Source organism: Balaenoptera borealis (assembly GCF_965194805.1).
Source record: "Balaenoptera borealis genome assembly, chromosome: 7".
NCBI classification, from domain to species: Eukaryota; Metazoa; Chordata; class Mammalia; order Artiodactyla; family Balaenopteridae; genus Balaenoptera; species Balaenoptera borealis.
In genome coordinates this window covers 90,032,629-90,049,392 of record NC_138864.1, presented here as the reverse complement: position 1 = coordinate 90,049,392, position 16,764 = coordinate 90,032,629, and the positions used below count along the sequence as shown (strand labels likewise).

The following is a 16,764-nucleotide window of genomic DNA, read 5'->3' as shown; positions in this document are numbered from 1 at the left end:
GCCCACCTGCCGTGCATAAATGCAAACTCATTCAAGGAGAATTATCTACATAGGTGCTTGTCTTCATTAGGTTACTTTTATTTTAAAATGACATCAACTCTCTGTTACTCAGTTCATTGTCAAAGTATTTGAACATGTCTTTAAGAAACCACTTAAAAATTCTGTACTTCTGAATCATGCCAAAGAATATAACATTTTATTTTCTGTTATGCTATTCATATAAAAAGTTCAATTATGGAATTTTTGTAGATGTTCAAATTATCTCTTCCCATTTATATTCCAAATTATCCTTGAGTCAAACCAGACTACTAGGCCATAGGTCTCTGATAGGGCAACAGAACTACTTCTACAAAACCACACTTGGATTGCTGTGTAGCATGTTATCAGCAAGCTTCTTCTGAAATATATATTGCGAAGATATGGTTGAGGACTTTGTTCAGTACATCCCTGTATATATCCGTTATGAAGACCCACGGTTTGCCTACCAAGGAAAACAATAGCTCTGCCTTAACCATAAATTATCTTGTATCTCTCTTTGCTTTGGCTGCTTAGACTAGTAAGTATGAAGTATTTAATATCACAAATTTTATGATAAACCGTAATTTTAGCTGATGTCATTTCCTTTTCTTAATTTCTTTTGGGCCTGTTTTCTTCGCCTACTTTAATCTTTATCTTGCTTGTCATGCTTTTTGTCTGAGAATTCTTGAATCATTTTTGGAATAATGGAGGTCATAAATAAACCTTTATTATACTAAATGATCAGAGTTGCATAGTCATAACTACTCAAAATCACACTGGATATAACTTCTATTGTACAAATTTTATCTTTCAACCCTCTATGTAAAATCTCTACTATACAAATTCAATATTTAACATTACACTTATAATAAGAAAAAATTTTTCTAATCAATAGGACTTGACTGAGAATGGCCTGGGCAATCATGGGATATAGTGAATTATCCATTATAGGAAGTAATCAAGCAAAAGCTAAGTGACTATTTAGCAAGAATACTGTAGAAGGGTTTTGATATCAGATAACACATTGGATATCTTGCGTCTCTTCCACCTCTGAAATCCTTAAATCTATTACTTAAAAAAAGTACATAGTTAATATTATCAGAAAAAAAATAAAGTCAGTAAAAGAATTAAAAGAAACATGCATTTCTCAGTCAGGAGTATGTAGAAGAATACAGAGCCAGGAAAAAATTACATTTTTAGGAATAGACTGAATAGAAACTTTCCATATTGTATCTTTTTTGTCAATGTTAGCAGGCATGCACTGCTTGTCTGGGTCCCCAGTTTCTAACTCAAATTGTATGAATAACCAAGCTACATTGAAGCCTGAGAGTGATTTAGAGACTTAACTTAAGCATTTGCTTCATATTTCTTCTGATAAAACTGTTTCTAAATGTGTAATCTTTAGTGCCAGGAAATCAATTGACTTAAAAAATTGCCAACTCTGCCAATAACCAGTAATATGAATGTAACCCTTCTGCACTGAGGGCATGAAGAAATTAAATTATTAAACACATTCTGCTAAATCCAGCCCTGAGAGAAGATTGTTCCTCTGCAGTGAGGTTCTTCTGAAATGAGACATGGAAACAGCAATGAAGGAAAAAGCATCTGAGTAATCGTACAAAGTCTTCCAAGTGGCACTCAGCCCAGAAGACACTTTTGTTCTGTCCAACGGCACAAAAATCTGTGGAGACCCATCTGACCCCAGCATTTCAGGGCATGATGGGGCTCTCTCCACAAGAGAGCACTTCTTCTGAAAAGCCAAGGTTCGTGTGCATTGGTAATAACTATTAGAAATAAAAATGATCCAAGATATGTTGTTGTTGGATTCTAAAACAGAATTGTAATTATATTATCTTGTAATATAAAATCTAAAGAAAGAAATATTGCAAATACAGGGATTAAGAACTTTATGCCATTTCTATACTAATTCTGATACCAAATAGGACCAGACCAGATGTGGCACAGAGAGAGATAATTACATTTTTAAATTTTTTTGAGTCTCTCTTTGTGATCTAGAGTAGTGGTCAGCAAACTACAGTCTGTGAGCCATAGATGCTCTGCCACCTGTTTTTGTAAAAAGAAAAAAAAAGTTTTATTGGAACTCAGCCACACCATCCTTTACATCCCGTCCATGGCTGCTTTCACAATGCAGCAGCCTCACTGAGTAGTTGCCACAGAGATGATGTAGCTCGTAAAGCCTAAAATATTTTCTATCCAACCCTTCACAGAAAAAGTTTGATGACACCTGATCTAAAGTGTGGTCAAGGTTTTATGCATGTGCTTCCTTTTGAACACGTTTTTAATAATTCTTTCCGAGAAGTATGTGCAGGAGGAAAGACTCCTTGCTTTTTGTATCCCTGGCAATACCTTAATTTACCCCGCTTCTTTGAATGATAGTTTTCAATGTTAAGTAGCATTTCCTCATCTTTTTTAAACAGCATTTTTAAATAGCATTTCCTCATCTTCCAGTATTTAGCATTGCTGATGAGAAGTCGACTATGATTATAGTTGCTGTGTAAATAACTTGTTTTTTCCTCCCTACTTGCACTTAAAATTTCATTTTTATCCTTGATATTTTCTAGTTCGAGGATAATATTTTGGTGTGGTTTTATTATTATCTATCACGATGCACAATGAGTGTGTGTTTTCACTTCTAGTTTATGGAAATATCTTTCTTTGGAGCACTGATATATCTTTTTAAATTTAATTTTCAATGCTTAATCTATTACTCCATGTTTTTGTTGCAAAAAAAAATGGAGAGATTCAAACCATAAACTTCACTATGCCATTTTGAAAAGATGGAAGAGTGAACATTGAAATTAGAGAGATAATCAGACGGATGAAAGTAGAGGGTCTACAGTTATGACCCAGAAATTTCACTACTAGATTTATACAACAGAAATGCCAAAATATATTTACCAAAAGACATGCACTGAAACATTCATAGACATACTACTTACAATAGCTCCAAACTAGAAGCTATCTAAATACCCATCAACAGTAAAATAGATAAGTAAATCATGGCAGTGTCACACAGTGGGACATTATTTAGTAATAAGAATGAACAATCTACACCTAGTCATAATAACATGAATACACTTCACAAGTAAAATGGCAAGAGAAAGAAGACAGACGAATAAAGCACTTTCTATAGAATTCCACTTAGATCAGTACTAGAATAAACCTATGGGGTTAGAAGTCAGGACAGCAATTACCCTTGTTAGAGGATTAGTGAATGGAAGGGATACTGGCCTTCAGGGATGCTGACAATGCTTCTTGTTCCAGGCACTGATTTCAGAGCTGTGCTTACTTTGAGAAAATTCATCAAGTTGTACACCTATATGATATGTTATAAAATATTTTATACTACAATGAAAACTTTTTAAAACATATATGATAGAGCTTCACCAGTTTAGTGGTTTTTCAAACTCCACTCGTAAACCCTAAAGATCCATGGAACTCAGGGAAAGTTCTTGCTTTCAATTAACTGTACATTTGGTTTGGTTTGGTTTTATTTATTTTTTATTTTTTGGCCACTCCTCACAGCTTGTGGGATCTTAGTTCCCCAACCAGGGATTGAACCTGGGCCACAGCAGTGCAAGGGCCAAGTACTAACCACTGGACTGCAAGGAATTCCCTGGTTTGGTTTTACTATCTCAAAAGGACACCATTTTCCACACTCACAGCTATAGAGTAGGAAGAATTTTATCTCCAGGAGAGCAATCAATTATTATATATAACTATAAAATTATTTTTAACTCCCTTAATCAATAGAATAGACCTGCAAAGAGACTGTAAAATTACATCCACAGAGAACTTCAAAAATTGAATAAAACTTGAAGTACCTGACAAATTCTTTTCTTCATATCCAGAATTCTAGCCCTTGATTCTGAGCCTGGTCATAGCTTCCTTCCATAGGTTTTAACTAGCCTTATAACTAGGCCCTGGTAGAGAAGTAGAAGGAATCTCATGATATTGCTTTATCAGTCCAATGCCACCAATCCACTGATTAGAGTTCACTGATAACTGGGTCCCTACCTCATTCACAATTACCCTGCTTGGTTTCCTAGCTTTTTTATAGCAAAGTCAATGTCTGTATGTTAGAATTTCTGTCAGTTACCTGTTCCAGAAGATGGCTAGGATCTTGGATTCTGACTGACATTGCTAAGAGTAATGTTGCATTAATCATTCTTCTCACTGATGTGCCTTTTGGTTTTCTAAATCCATTATAGCCTCAGAGACAGAAGTTCCTATTGAATCACTGAATTTGGTCTACATACGCTCAAATTGCATCCAACTTTGTCCAATATTCTGAAGCATTCTATTACTGTGCCTGTTTTTCCTACAAGCCTATCTTTAAAAAAGCAAACAAACCATTACAGGAATTGTTATCTCCCCAAAACTGCCAACCAGTTCTCTTAAGGCTGGGATGTACTATATTATCAGAACCCAAGTGAACATATCCAATGATATACCCTAAGCATATGGAATCCTTATGTATTATACTCCAAAGTCCAAGAAAAATGTAAAAGCACTATCCATAAACCAGGGATCACCCAAGAAAACAAAACCTCGTATCAGCCAATCTCAGCCTTCCTTAACCAAGAACATTCTGAAGTCTATTGGCTGAATCTTTCTCCTCAAATCTTTGACTCCAAGCCAAGAATCATCTGATTTAATGTGAGTCCAGTTTCTTCTTCATGTCTGGGTTCAAACTGTCTTTTATATTTAGGCTCTAGTTGGTCTCTAGAACATACAGTCACTGGTCATCTAGTCCTCATCAAACTCCATATCTGCTTGACATTAGAAGTCTGACAAATTTTCAATTCTAGTCTGATTTGAGCCCTGGTTTACATAAGCGCCATCTGTTTTGAAAGGTCTCATTCAGGGTAAGAAGTCATAATCACTGCAGACATTCTCATGATCACTGTAGACATAAGTAATTGATTATGACACTCTCACAGAACTTGAATACGGCTTCACGATACAACCCCATAGAGCAATTCAAGTAGCCGCTACTAATTGATTGGAGTTTTTAATGAGAGATAAAATGTTTTGAAAGTCAATCTTAAACCCTATACAAGTTTCAGTTTAATTAACTGTAGCCTACTTTAACTCAAAAACACAGGGAAAAGTTTGGCTTATACAGAAATCAGTAAATTAATAAGATATAGAGATAGACAGATTTTCCTTTTTTCTCTCTAACCTTCCACATTTCTAATTCCTCACATGACCCTAGTTCTTATCACATATACATCCTTTAACATCTATTTTACTGATTTATTAAGCTTCCATAGTTTATGATTTGCTTTCTTGACTGTTTGGCCTCCTGCTGCATTTGGTGGGACCATGAGGGTATTAGTATTCTAGGAGATAAGAGTTGAAGCCTACCTGGTCAGTTATCTTCTGAAGACATTTGGCTATAATGGCATCTGACAACATATCATTAGTGATCCATTCCATCTGGTATTTTTTTTTAATCATTATACTTCCTACATTTTTTGGTAACTTTCTGGCTCACTGCTATCTGCTCTCTCTATCCACTGATTTCTGCTAATACGATACTTAAAAAATGAAAACAACTATGCCTATTGACAGAAATAAACTTAATAGAAGAAACAGAATATCCACACAAGTCCACACCTCCCTACTTATTTTTCAAATTAATAAACAATTACTCATGTCCTTTCATCTTCACTTCTCTTTTACAAGGCCACTTAATAAAATGTACTGTAATATCATTTCTCATTTTTTATATTCCATGAACTTAATTATTAATACTTTACTAGCCATAAATATTTTACTTGCACTATTTTCCTTCTCAACAAAATTCCTTTCCCACCACTGGTTTAGGTATTCAGCAGATAGTTCCTGAATTAAGTAATTGCCTTAAGGTAATTCCAAATCTTATCATAGAAAAAATAATTCTCTTAGATTAAAAAATTAAAAAAAAAAAAAGGCTTGTGATGGATATTAGAGTGGAACTCTGTTCTAAAAACCAAAACGTAAAACAAAACAGGATACCAGAAGGAAACTCATTCTTTGAATATACTAATCTCTACCTGTGATTTTACACTCTCCTTTGGTATTTTATACTCTCCCTTCTGGGACCCAGTAAAGGTGACAGTGAGGAAGCAGTACATAATAGAAGTACATAATGTACATAATAGCAGTACATAATGAAGGAAGAGCTTCCTTCATTTTCCTCGCATCACCTAACAGGCTTAAATGGGTCAGAAGGAAATAAAGATCCTCCACAAAAGCTGGCAGTGAACACAAGCACCATTCAAGCACTGCAGTGTCCAGAAACTATCTCCAACAAGGTAGAATGGGTTCTGGAAGGGACTTTAGCTTCTCCCACCTACAAACTAGTACTCTGAAATACAAATTAAAACTAAGAAGTCTTAACTTCCAATATAGAGCCTGTCACTCAAAGACACTGCTGATAGCCTTTAGGAGGCTGAACTAATCTCATGCCAAGACAGAAGAATGAATTTCTAAGTAACTTGTAAAGTAAAACGCAAAACATAACTTTAAGGGACCCAGAATGATGTCCTTTATTAATTTGCCATATGGACTCAGAATGTCATGAAATTCTGCAGTACGGTTCTCCAGAATGAGCTTTGTCTTTGCAGGCCCAGAATAATTTTCAGTGCAAAGCCACTGATAAAACTAAAGTATGTATTTCTTAAAGTTTTGGGCCTCACAGATAGGCTTTCCAATTATCTTTGTTTCAAATACATTGGTAAATTTCCCTGTAGCTCATCTGAGTCTAATCATATAATTATGTTCCATTTAATTAAAAATGAGTAGCTAAAAATGTTTGGATTAAAAAAAACAGTAAGCCTCAGATGGCGAAAGTTTTCTCAAATATTCCAAACAAGACTTCCGATGTCATTATTCTCTGGATCATAGACCTTGGACCAAAGATTATACAAAATGTTGAGGTAAAGTAACAAGATGCAAAGAGAAATTGAGTGTAACTTATTAAGTACAGCTTAGTGGTTAGAAACATAAAATTTAGTGTTCAATTTTCAGCCTTAACAACAAACTAAATAGCATTTCTAAGATTCGGTATTTGCAAAATGTAAATAATAATGGTACCTACCTCTGTTGGGTACTAGGTCTCCATTCCAACATCCTTCTAGTGGGCCTTCCTCCTCTGTAGATACTGAAATATGAAAACATATTCTGGAATTGGGAGGGGTTTTTTTAGCCTTGTTGCCCAATACAACATTGAACAGACATAGTGAGAGTGGGTTTATTTATTCTCAATCTTAGGGCGAAAGTATTCATTATTTCATCAGTCAGTATAATGTTAACTCTAGGTTTAGTTGCAAATACCCTTTGTCATAGTAAGAAAATTTTTTTCTACTCCTAATTTGCTAGGATATTTTATCATAAAGGGATATTGACTTTTGTCAAAAGCATTGTCTGAATTTTATTAAGATGACAGTTTATCTGATTTTTTCTATTAATATAAAAAATAGGGCTTCCCTGGTGGCGCAGTGGTTAAGAATCTGCCTGCCAATGCAGGGGACACGGGTTCGAGCCCTGGTTTGGGAAGATCCCACATGCCGCGGAGCGACTAAGCCCGTGAGTCACAACTACTGAGCCTGTGCGTCTGGAGCCTGCACTCCGCAACGGGAGAGGCCGCGACGGTGAGAGGCCCGCGCACCGTGATGAAGAGTGGCCCCCGCTTGCCGCAACTGGAGAAAGCCCTCGCACAGAAACGAAGACCCAACACAGCCAAAAATAAATATAAATAAATAAATAAATAAATTTTAAAAATAATAAAAATAAAAAAAGAAAATAAAATTGTTTTTGGATTTGTTTTAATTTACATAGAGCAAAAGTCACATTTTTTGGTGTAAAGTTCAGTAAGTTTTTACATTTGCATGTATTCTCATAACTACAACCAGAGTAGGATACAGAAGTATTCCTATATCCCAAAGAATTATCTCATTCATTTCATTTGTATTCACAACATATTCTCAAACTCCTGGAAACCACTCATCTGTTCTGTCCTCCTATATTATCGCCTTTTCCAAAATGCCAAATGAATGAAATTATGCGGTATATAACATTTTAATACTGGGTTCCTTAATTTAGCATAATGAATTCGTGAATCATCCATGCTGTTGTACATAGCAATAGTTTCTTTTTTAATTATTTAGTATTCCATTACATTGACTTAGTTTTGAATAATAAATTAACCTTAATTTCTTGAGATAAAACTGAATTTGTCATAGTATAAATTTGTTATCTTTTGTTATATATTGCTAGATTGATTTGATATTCTTAGTTAACAAATGTTGTGTCTTTGTTTATAAGGTATATTGCTCTCTAAATTTCCTTTCTTATAATGGCATTGCTCAGTTTGATATCACTAATATCTTTTTTAAATTTTATTTTATTTATTTATTTTTGGCTGCATTGGGTCTTCCTTGCTGCACGTGAGCTTTCTCTAGTTGCAGCAAGTGGGAGCTACTCTTCGTTGCGGTGCACAGGCTTCTTACTGCAGTGGCTTCTCTTGTTGCGGAGCACGGGCTCTAGATGTGCGGGCTTCAGTAGTTGTGGCTCGTGGGCTCTAGAGCGCAGGCTCAGGAGTTGTGGCGCGCGGGCTTAGTTGCTCCGCGGCCTGTGGGATCTTCCCGGACCAGGGCTAGAACCCGTGCCCCCTGCATTGGCAGGCAAATTCTTAACCACTGTGCCAGCAGGGAAGCCATGATATCACTAATATCTTGCATACATAAAAAAATTGGAGAAATCTTTCCTTCCTTTGTTTTCTGAAAGAACATGTGCAATAGTGTTGTTGTTTCTTCATTAAATGTTTGTTAGAGTATACCGGTGAAGCCAAAATAATTTGTCTGAAATCTTTAAGCTACAAAATTACTATTATTGATATATGGCTATCCAAGATTTTTTACTTCTTCTTGATTAGTTTTAGTATATGTGATTTTTCAAAGATTTGTTTATTTCATACAAGGTGTCAAATTTATAGTCGTTTATCATTCTTCTTTATTATCTTTTTCATATCTGTACAATCTACAGTGATATCCCTCTTTCATTTCTAATATTGGTAATTTATTTTGTCTTTATTTTTTGATCAGTCTTCTTAAAGATTATCAATTTTTTAAATCTTTTCAAAGAACCAATTTTGACTACTTTAATTTTACCTATTGTTTGTTAATTTTCTATCTATGGATATTCTCTTATTTTTTCTTTTCCTTATTTTATGTTTTCTTAAGGCCATAGTCTGCTTAGAACATTGATTTTAATTTTTTCCCTCTATTAAAATATTTAAAGCTATAAATTTCCTATATAGTATCCTGTAGCTACATCTCATAGATGTTGATATATTGCATTTTAATTATCATTCAGTTCCCAATATTTCCTATCTTCTCTTTTGATATTGACATTAAACTATGGGTTGTTTAGAACCATGTTATTTTATTCCCCTCAAACATTAGGGGATTTGTACATATTTTACTTATCATTTTCTAATTTAATTATATTGTGGTAAGCCAACATTCCCTGTATGATTTCAATCCTTTTAAATTAATGAGATTTATTTAATATGGCCCATAAGGAGTATTTGCCTGCATTGATGAACATTCCTTGTTCTGTTGTTGAGTCTAGCTTTCTCTAAATATGAAGTTGGCTGACATAGTTGTTCAGATATTTTATACTTACTGATTTTTTGTCTGTTTGTTCTATCAACTACTAAAAGAGGGGTATTAAAATTTCCAAACATTATTATAATCTGTCTATTTCTTCTCCCTTTGATTCTGCCTTTTTGCTTCATGTATTTTGAAGCCCTTTTATTAAGTACTTTGACATTCTGCCTTTCTGATAAGACAATCCTTTTATTATTATGAAATACTTGTTTATCCTTAACAATACTCTTTGGATTGAAGTCTACCTTGTCTGATATTAATATATATACATCAGCTTTCTTATGTTTACTCTTAGCATGAGGTATAATTTGTCATCCTACTACTTGTAGCTTACCTTGTCCTTATATTTAATGTGCATCTCCTGTAGACAACATATAGCTTGACTATTCTTTTATTATCCACCCTGGTAATCTCTGCCTCCTAACTGCAGTGTTTTCTTTAAAAAATTTAAATTAAAAATAAGCACACACATGCTTGGGTTTTTGTTTAATATTTTGCTATTTGTCTTATATTTATGCCATGAGTTTAGTTCTCTTTCTTTCCTTTCCTTCCCTCTTTAAGGTTATTCAAATTATAGTCAGTATTCCATTTATTTCTTCCACTTGATATTTAAATGTGTAGACATTGATATGTACTGAGATAAGGAAATACAAATATGGAATGGGAAAATGTGAGGATGAACACTGTGCTGTTGGATTTGAATTAGCAGTATCAGTATGAACTAACGATTGCTTAAAAATATATACTTGCAAACTCTTCCATTGAAGGTCTTAGAAGAAATGTCACCCAAAGCAATTAGTACATATAATACAATGCCCAGATGTTGTTTTTTTAAATTAATTAATTAATTTACTATTTATTTTTGGTTGCATTGGGTCTTTGTTGCTGTGCACAGGCTTTCTCTAGTTGCAGCGAGCAGAGGCTACTCTTTGTTGCAGTGCGTGGGCTTATCATTGCGGTGGCTTCTCTTGTTGTGGACCATGGGCTCTAGATGTGCAGGCTTCAGTAGTTGTGGCACACGGGCTCAGTAGTTGTGGCACATGGGCTCTAGAGCGCAGGCTCAGTAGGTGTGGTGCATGGGCTTAGTTGCTCTGCGGCATGTGGGATCTTCCCGGACCAGGGCTCAAACCCCGGTCCCCTGCATTGGCAGGCAGGTTCTTAACTACTGTGCCACCAGGGAAGCCCCCAGATGTTGGTTTTTAAATGTCACTTCTAACTAAAAGATATGAGGTTTGGGACTGGGAAAGTAAAAAGTGAGCCTGAAATATTTTGTTGCATCAGAAATCAAAGATGTGTTCATATACTAAAAGGGATACATTAAAAGGGTACAGAGATTACCTGAAAGGACTTTCCTGGTGATATTTAGGACAAATTAAAAATTAAAAAATAATAATCATAATGGCTTATAATACATTGACCAAAAAAATGAATCAATACAACCAGAAAGATACTTTTTAAGAAAGACAAGAGGCTATGTGTGAGAGAGAGATCTTCCTTACAGAATAAAAGAAATGGACAAATTCACCATTTTGCAATTAACAATATAATAAATATTTTTTTAAATTTTATGAACAAATATTAAAATCAGAACTAGGAAAGAAACATTCATATTTGGAGACTTCAACACCTATATCTCATAAATTGATAAAACAAGTAGAAAAAAGTCAATAAAGAGATAAAAGATCTGAACAACACTGTCAATCAACTTGACTAATTGCAAATTATAGAACACAATAGCAAACAATACACATCTATTTCAAGTGCACAAGGAATATTCACAAAGATACCATATGCTCAACCAGAAGGTAAGTCTTCATTAATTATGAAATGATATTAAAGTATCTTCATTTGCAATGATATACCCAAAAAAACCTCAAATATTTGCATATTAAATAATCACTTCTAAATAACATGTGGATCAAAAAACGTATTACAGCAGAAACTAGAAAATATTTTGAACTCAATAATAATTAAAATACAACATATCTAAATTTGTGGAGCATAGAAAAAGTACTGATTAAAGGGAAACATATAACTTTAAATGCTTATATGCTTATATTAAAAAAGAAAGGTGTAAATAGAACTAAGCTCCCATTTTAAGAAAATGAAAAACATGAAACTGAACAAATTAAGCCCAAAGGATGTAGAATGAAGAAATGATAAAGATAAGAACTGAAATAAAGAGTTACAGAAAGATAGACAAGATGAAAAGGCAGAGGGCTATGTACCAGATGAAGGAACAAGAAAAAAACCCAGAAAAACAACTAAATGAAGTGGAGATAGGCAACCTTCCAGAAAAAGAATTCAGAATAATGATAGTGAAGATGATCCAGGACCTCGGAATAAGAATGGAGGCAAAGATTGAGAAGATGCAAGAAATGATTAACAAAGACCTAGAAGAATTAAAGAACAAACAAACAGAGATGACCAATACAATAACTGAAATGAAAACTACACTAGAAGGAATCAATAGCAGAATAACTGAGGCAGAACGGATAAGTGACCTGGAAGATAGAATGGTGGAATTCACTGCTGCAGAACAGACTAAAGAAAAAAGAATTAAAAGAAATGAAGACAGCCTAAGAGACCTCTGGGACAACATTAAACGCAACAACATTCACATTATAGGGGTCCCAGAGGGGGAAGAGAAAGAGAAAGGACCAGAGAAAATATTTGAAGAGATTATAGTCGAAAACTTCCCTAACATGGGAAAGGAAATAGCCACCAAAGTCCAGGAAGCGCAGTGAGTCCCATACAGGATAAACCCAAGGAGAAACATGCCAAGACACATAGTAATCAAAGTGGCAAAAATTAAAGACAAAGAAAAATTATTGAAAGCAGCAAGGGAAAAACGACAAATAACATACAAGGGAACTCCCATAAGGTTAACAGCTGATTTCTCAGCAGAAACTCTGCAAGCCAGAAGGGAGTGGCATGATATATTTAAAGAGATGAAAGGGAAGAACCTACAGCCAAGATTACTCTACCCGGCAAGGATCTCATTTAGATTTGATGGAGAAATCAAAAGCTTTACAGACAAGCAAAAGCTAAGAGGATTCAGCACCACCAAACCAGCTCTACAACAAATGCTAAAGGAACTTCTCTAAGTGGGAAACACAAGAGAAGAAAAGGACCTACAAAAACAAACCCAAAACAATTAAGAAAATGGTCATAGGAACATACATATCGATAATTACCTTAAACGTGAATGGATTAAATGCCCCAACCAAAAGACATAGACTGGCTGAATGGATACAAAAACAAGACCCATATATATGCTGTCTACAAGAGACCCACTTTAGACCTAGGGACACATACAGACTGAAAGTGAGGGGATGGAAAAAGATATTCCATGCAAATGGAAATCAAAAGAAAGTTGGAGTAGCTATACTCATATCAGATAAAATAGACTTTAAAATAAAGAATGTTACAAGAGACAAGGAAGGACACTACATAATGATCAAGGGATCAATCCAACAAGAAGATATAACAATTATAAATATATATGCACCCAACATAGGAGCACCTCAATACATAAGGCAACTGCTAACAGCTATAAAAGAGGAAATTGACAGTAACACAATAATAGTGGGGGACTTTAACACCTCACTTACACCAAAGGACAGATCATCCAAAATGAAAATAAATAAGGAAACAGAAGCTTTAAATGACACAATAGACCAGATAGATTTAATTGATATATATAGGACATTCCATCCAAAAACAGCAGATTACACGTTCTTCTCAAGTGTGCACGGAACATTCTCCAGGATAGATCACATCTTGGGTCACAAATCAAGCCTCAGTAAATTTAAGAAAATTGAAATCATATCAAGCATCTTTTCTGACCACAACGCTATGAGATTAGAAATGAATTACAGGGAAAAAAACGTAAAAAAGACAAACACATGGAGGCTAAACAATACGTTACTAAATAACCAAGAGATCACTGAAGAAATCAAAGGGGAAATCAAAAAATACCTAGAGACAAATGACAATGAAAACATGACGATCCAAAACCTATGGGATGCAGCAAAAGCAGTTCTAAGAGGGAAGTTTATAGCTATACAAGCCTACCTAAAGAAACAAGAAAAATCTCAAATACACAATCTAACCTTACACCTAAAGAAACTAGAGAAAGAAGAACAAACAAAACCCAAAGTTAGCAGAAGGAAAGAAATCATAAAGATCAGAGCAGAAATAAATGAAATAGAAACAAAGAAAACAATAGCAAAGATCAATAAAACTAAAAGCTGGTTCTTTGAGAAGATAAACAAAATTGATAAGCCATTAGCCAGACTCATCAAGAAAAAGAGGGAGAGGACTCAAATCAATAAAATCAGAAATGAAAAAGAAGAAGTTACAACAGACACCGCAGAAATACAAAGCATCCTAAGAAATTACTACAAGCAAATTTATGCCAATAAAATGGACAACCTGGAAGAAATGGACAAATTTTTAGAAAGGTATAACCTTCCAAGACTGAACCAGGAAGAAACAGAAAATATGAACAGACCAATCACAAGTAATGAAATTGAAACTGTGATTAAAAATCTTCCAACAAACAAAAGTCCAGGACCAGATGGCTTCACAAGTGAATTCTATCAAACATTTAGAGAAGAGCTAACAACTATCCTTCTCAAACTCTTCCAAAAAATTGCAGAGGAAGGAACACTCCCAAACTCATTCTATGAGGCCACCATCACCCTGATACCAAAACCAGACAAAGACACTACAAAAAAAGAAAATTACAGACCAATATCACTGATGAATATAGATGCAAAAATCCTCAACAAAATACTAGCAAACAGAATCCAACAACACATTAAAAGGATCATACACCACGATCAAGTGGGATTTATCCCAGGGATGCAAGGATTCTTCAATATACGCAAATCAATTAATGTGATACACCATATTAACAAATTGAAGAATAAAAACCATATGATCATCTCAATAGATGCAGAAAAAGCTTTTGACAAAATTCAACACCCATTTATGATAAAAACTCTCCAGAAAGTGGGCATAGAGGGAACCTACCTCAACATAATAAAGGACATATATGACAAGCCCACAGCAAACATCATTCTCAATGGTGAAAAAGTGAAAGCATTTCCTCTAAGATCAGGAACGAGACAAGGATGTCCACTCTCACCACTATTATTCAACATAGTTCTGGAAGTCCTAGCCATGGCAATCAGAGAAGAAAAAGAAATAAAAGGAATACAAATTGGAAAAGAAGAAGTAAAACTGTCACTGTTTGCGGATGACATGATACTATACATAGAGAATCCTAAAACTGCCACCAGAAAACTGCTAGAGCTAATTAATGAATATGGTAAAGTTGCAGGATACAAAATTAATGCACAGAAATCTCTTGCATTCCTATACACTAATGATGAAAAATCTGAAAGAGAAATTATGGAAACACTCCCATTTACCATTGCAACAAAAAGAATAAAATACCTAGGAATAAACCTACCTAGGGAGACAAAAGACATGTATGCAGAAAACTATAAGACACTGATGAAAGAAATTAAAGATGATACGAACAGATGGAGAGATATACCATGTTCTTGGATTGGAAGAATCAACATTGTGAAAATGAGTATACTACCCAAAGCAATCTACAGATTCAATGCAATCCCTATCAAATTACCAATGGCATTTTTTACAGAGCTAGAACAAATCATCTTAAAATTTGTATGGAGACACAAAAGACCCCGAATAGCCAAAGCAGTCTTGAGGGAAAAAAATGGAGCTGGAGGAATCAGACTCCCTGACTTCAGACTATACTACAAGCTACAGTACTCAAGACAATATGGTACTGGCACAAAAACAGAAAAATATATCAATGGAACAAGATAGAAAGCCCAGAGATTAACCCACGCGCCTATGGTCAACTAATCTATGACAAAGGAGGCAAAGATATACAATGGAGAAAAGACAGTCTCTTCAATAAGTGGTGCTGGGAAAACTGGACAGCTACATGTAAAAGAATGAAATTAGAACACTCCCTAACACCATACACAAAAATAAACTCAAAATGGATTAGAGACCTAAATGTAAGACCAGACACTATAAAACTCTTAGAGGAAAATATAGGAAGAACACTCTTTGACATAAATCACAGCAAGATCTTTTCTGATCCACCTCCTAGAGTAATGGAAATAAAAACAAAAATAAACAAATGGGACCTAATGAAACTTCAAAGCTTTTGCACAGCAAAGGAAACCATAAACAAGACGAAAAGACAACCCTCAGAATGGGAGAAAATATTTGCAAACGAATCAACGGACAAAGGATTAATCTCCAAAATATATAAACAGCTCATTCAGCTCAATATTAAGGAAACAAAGACCCCAATCCAAAAATGGGCAGAAGACCTAAATAGACATTTCTCCAAAGAAGACATACAGATGGCCACAAAGCACATGAAAAGATGCTCAACATCACTAATTATTAGAGAAATGCAAATCAAAACTACAATGAGGTATCACCTCACTCCTGTTAGAACGGGCATCATCAGAAAATCTACAAACAACAAATGCTGGAGAGGGTGTGGAGAAAAGGGAACCCTCTTGCACTGTTGGTGGGAATGTAAATTGATACAGCCACTATGCAGAACAATATGGAGGTTCCTTAAAAAACTAAAAATAGAATTACCATATGACCCAGCAATCTCACTACTGGGCATATACCCAGAGAAAACCGTAATTCCAAAAGACACGTGCACCCTAATGTTCATTGCAGCACTATTTACAATAGCCAGGTCATGGAAGCAACCTAAATGCCCATCAACAGACGAATGGATAAAGAAGATGTGGTACATATATACAATGGAATATTACTCAGCCATAAAAAGGAACGAAATTGAGTCATTTGTTGAGAAGTGGATGGATCTAGAGACTGTCATACAGAGTGAAGTAAGTCAGAAAGAGAAAAACAAATATCGTATATTAATGCATGTATGTGGAACCTAGAAAAATGGTACAGATGAGCCAGTTTGCAGGGCAGAAGTTGAGACACAGATGTAGAGAATGGACATATGGACACCAAGGGGGGA

General features: G+C 34.8%; 1 protein-coding gene and 1 long non-coding RNA gene across 7 annotated transcripts in view; one reads left to right on the top strand and one right to left on the bottom strand.

The window, feature by feature from the left end:
• LOC309632498 (uncharacterized protein) overlaps window positions 1-16,764 on the bottom strand; it is a 615,011-nt gene that overhangs the window by 354,654 nt on the left and 243,593 nt on the right. For all 6 annotated transcript variants that reach the window (XR_014246932.1, XR_014246933.1, XR_014246934.1 and 3 more), the window contains one exon: window positions 7,127-7,189. Coding sequence is in view for 1 of the 6 variants with exons in the window: in XM_082400159.1 (XP_082256285.1) it covers window positions 7,127-7,189 (63 nt within the window). In the remaining 5 variants the exon portion in view is untranslated. The remainder of the gene's footprint in view (window positions 1-7,126; window positions 7,190-16,764) is intronic.
• Window positions 1-16,764, top strand: part of LOC309632550 — a 385,961-nt gene that overhangs the window by 151,845 nt on the left and 217,352 nt on the right. The gene's annotated exons all lie outside the window — the stretch shown is intronic.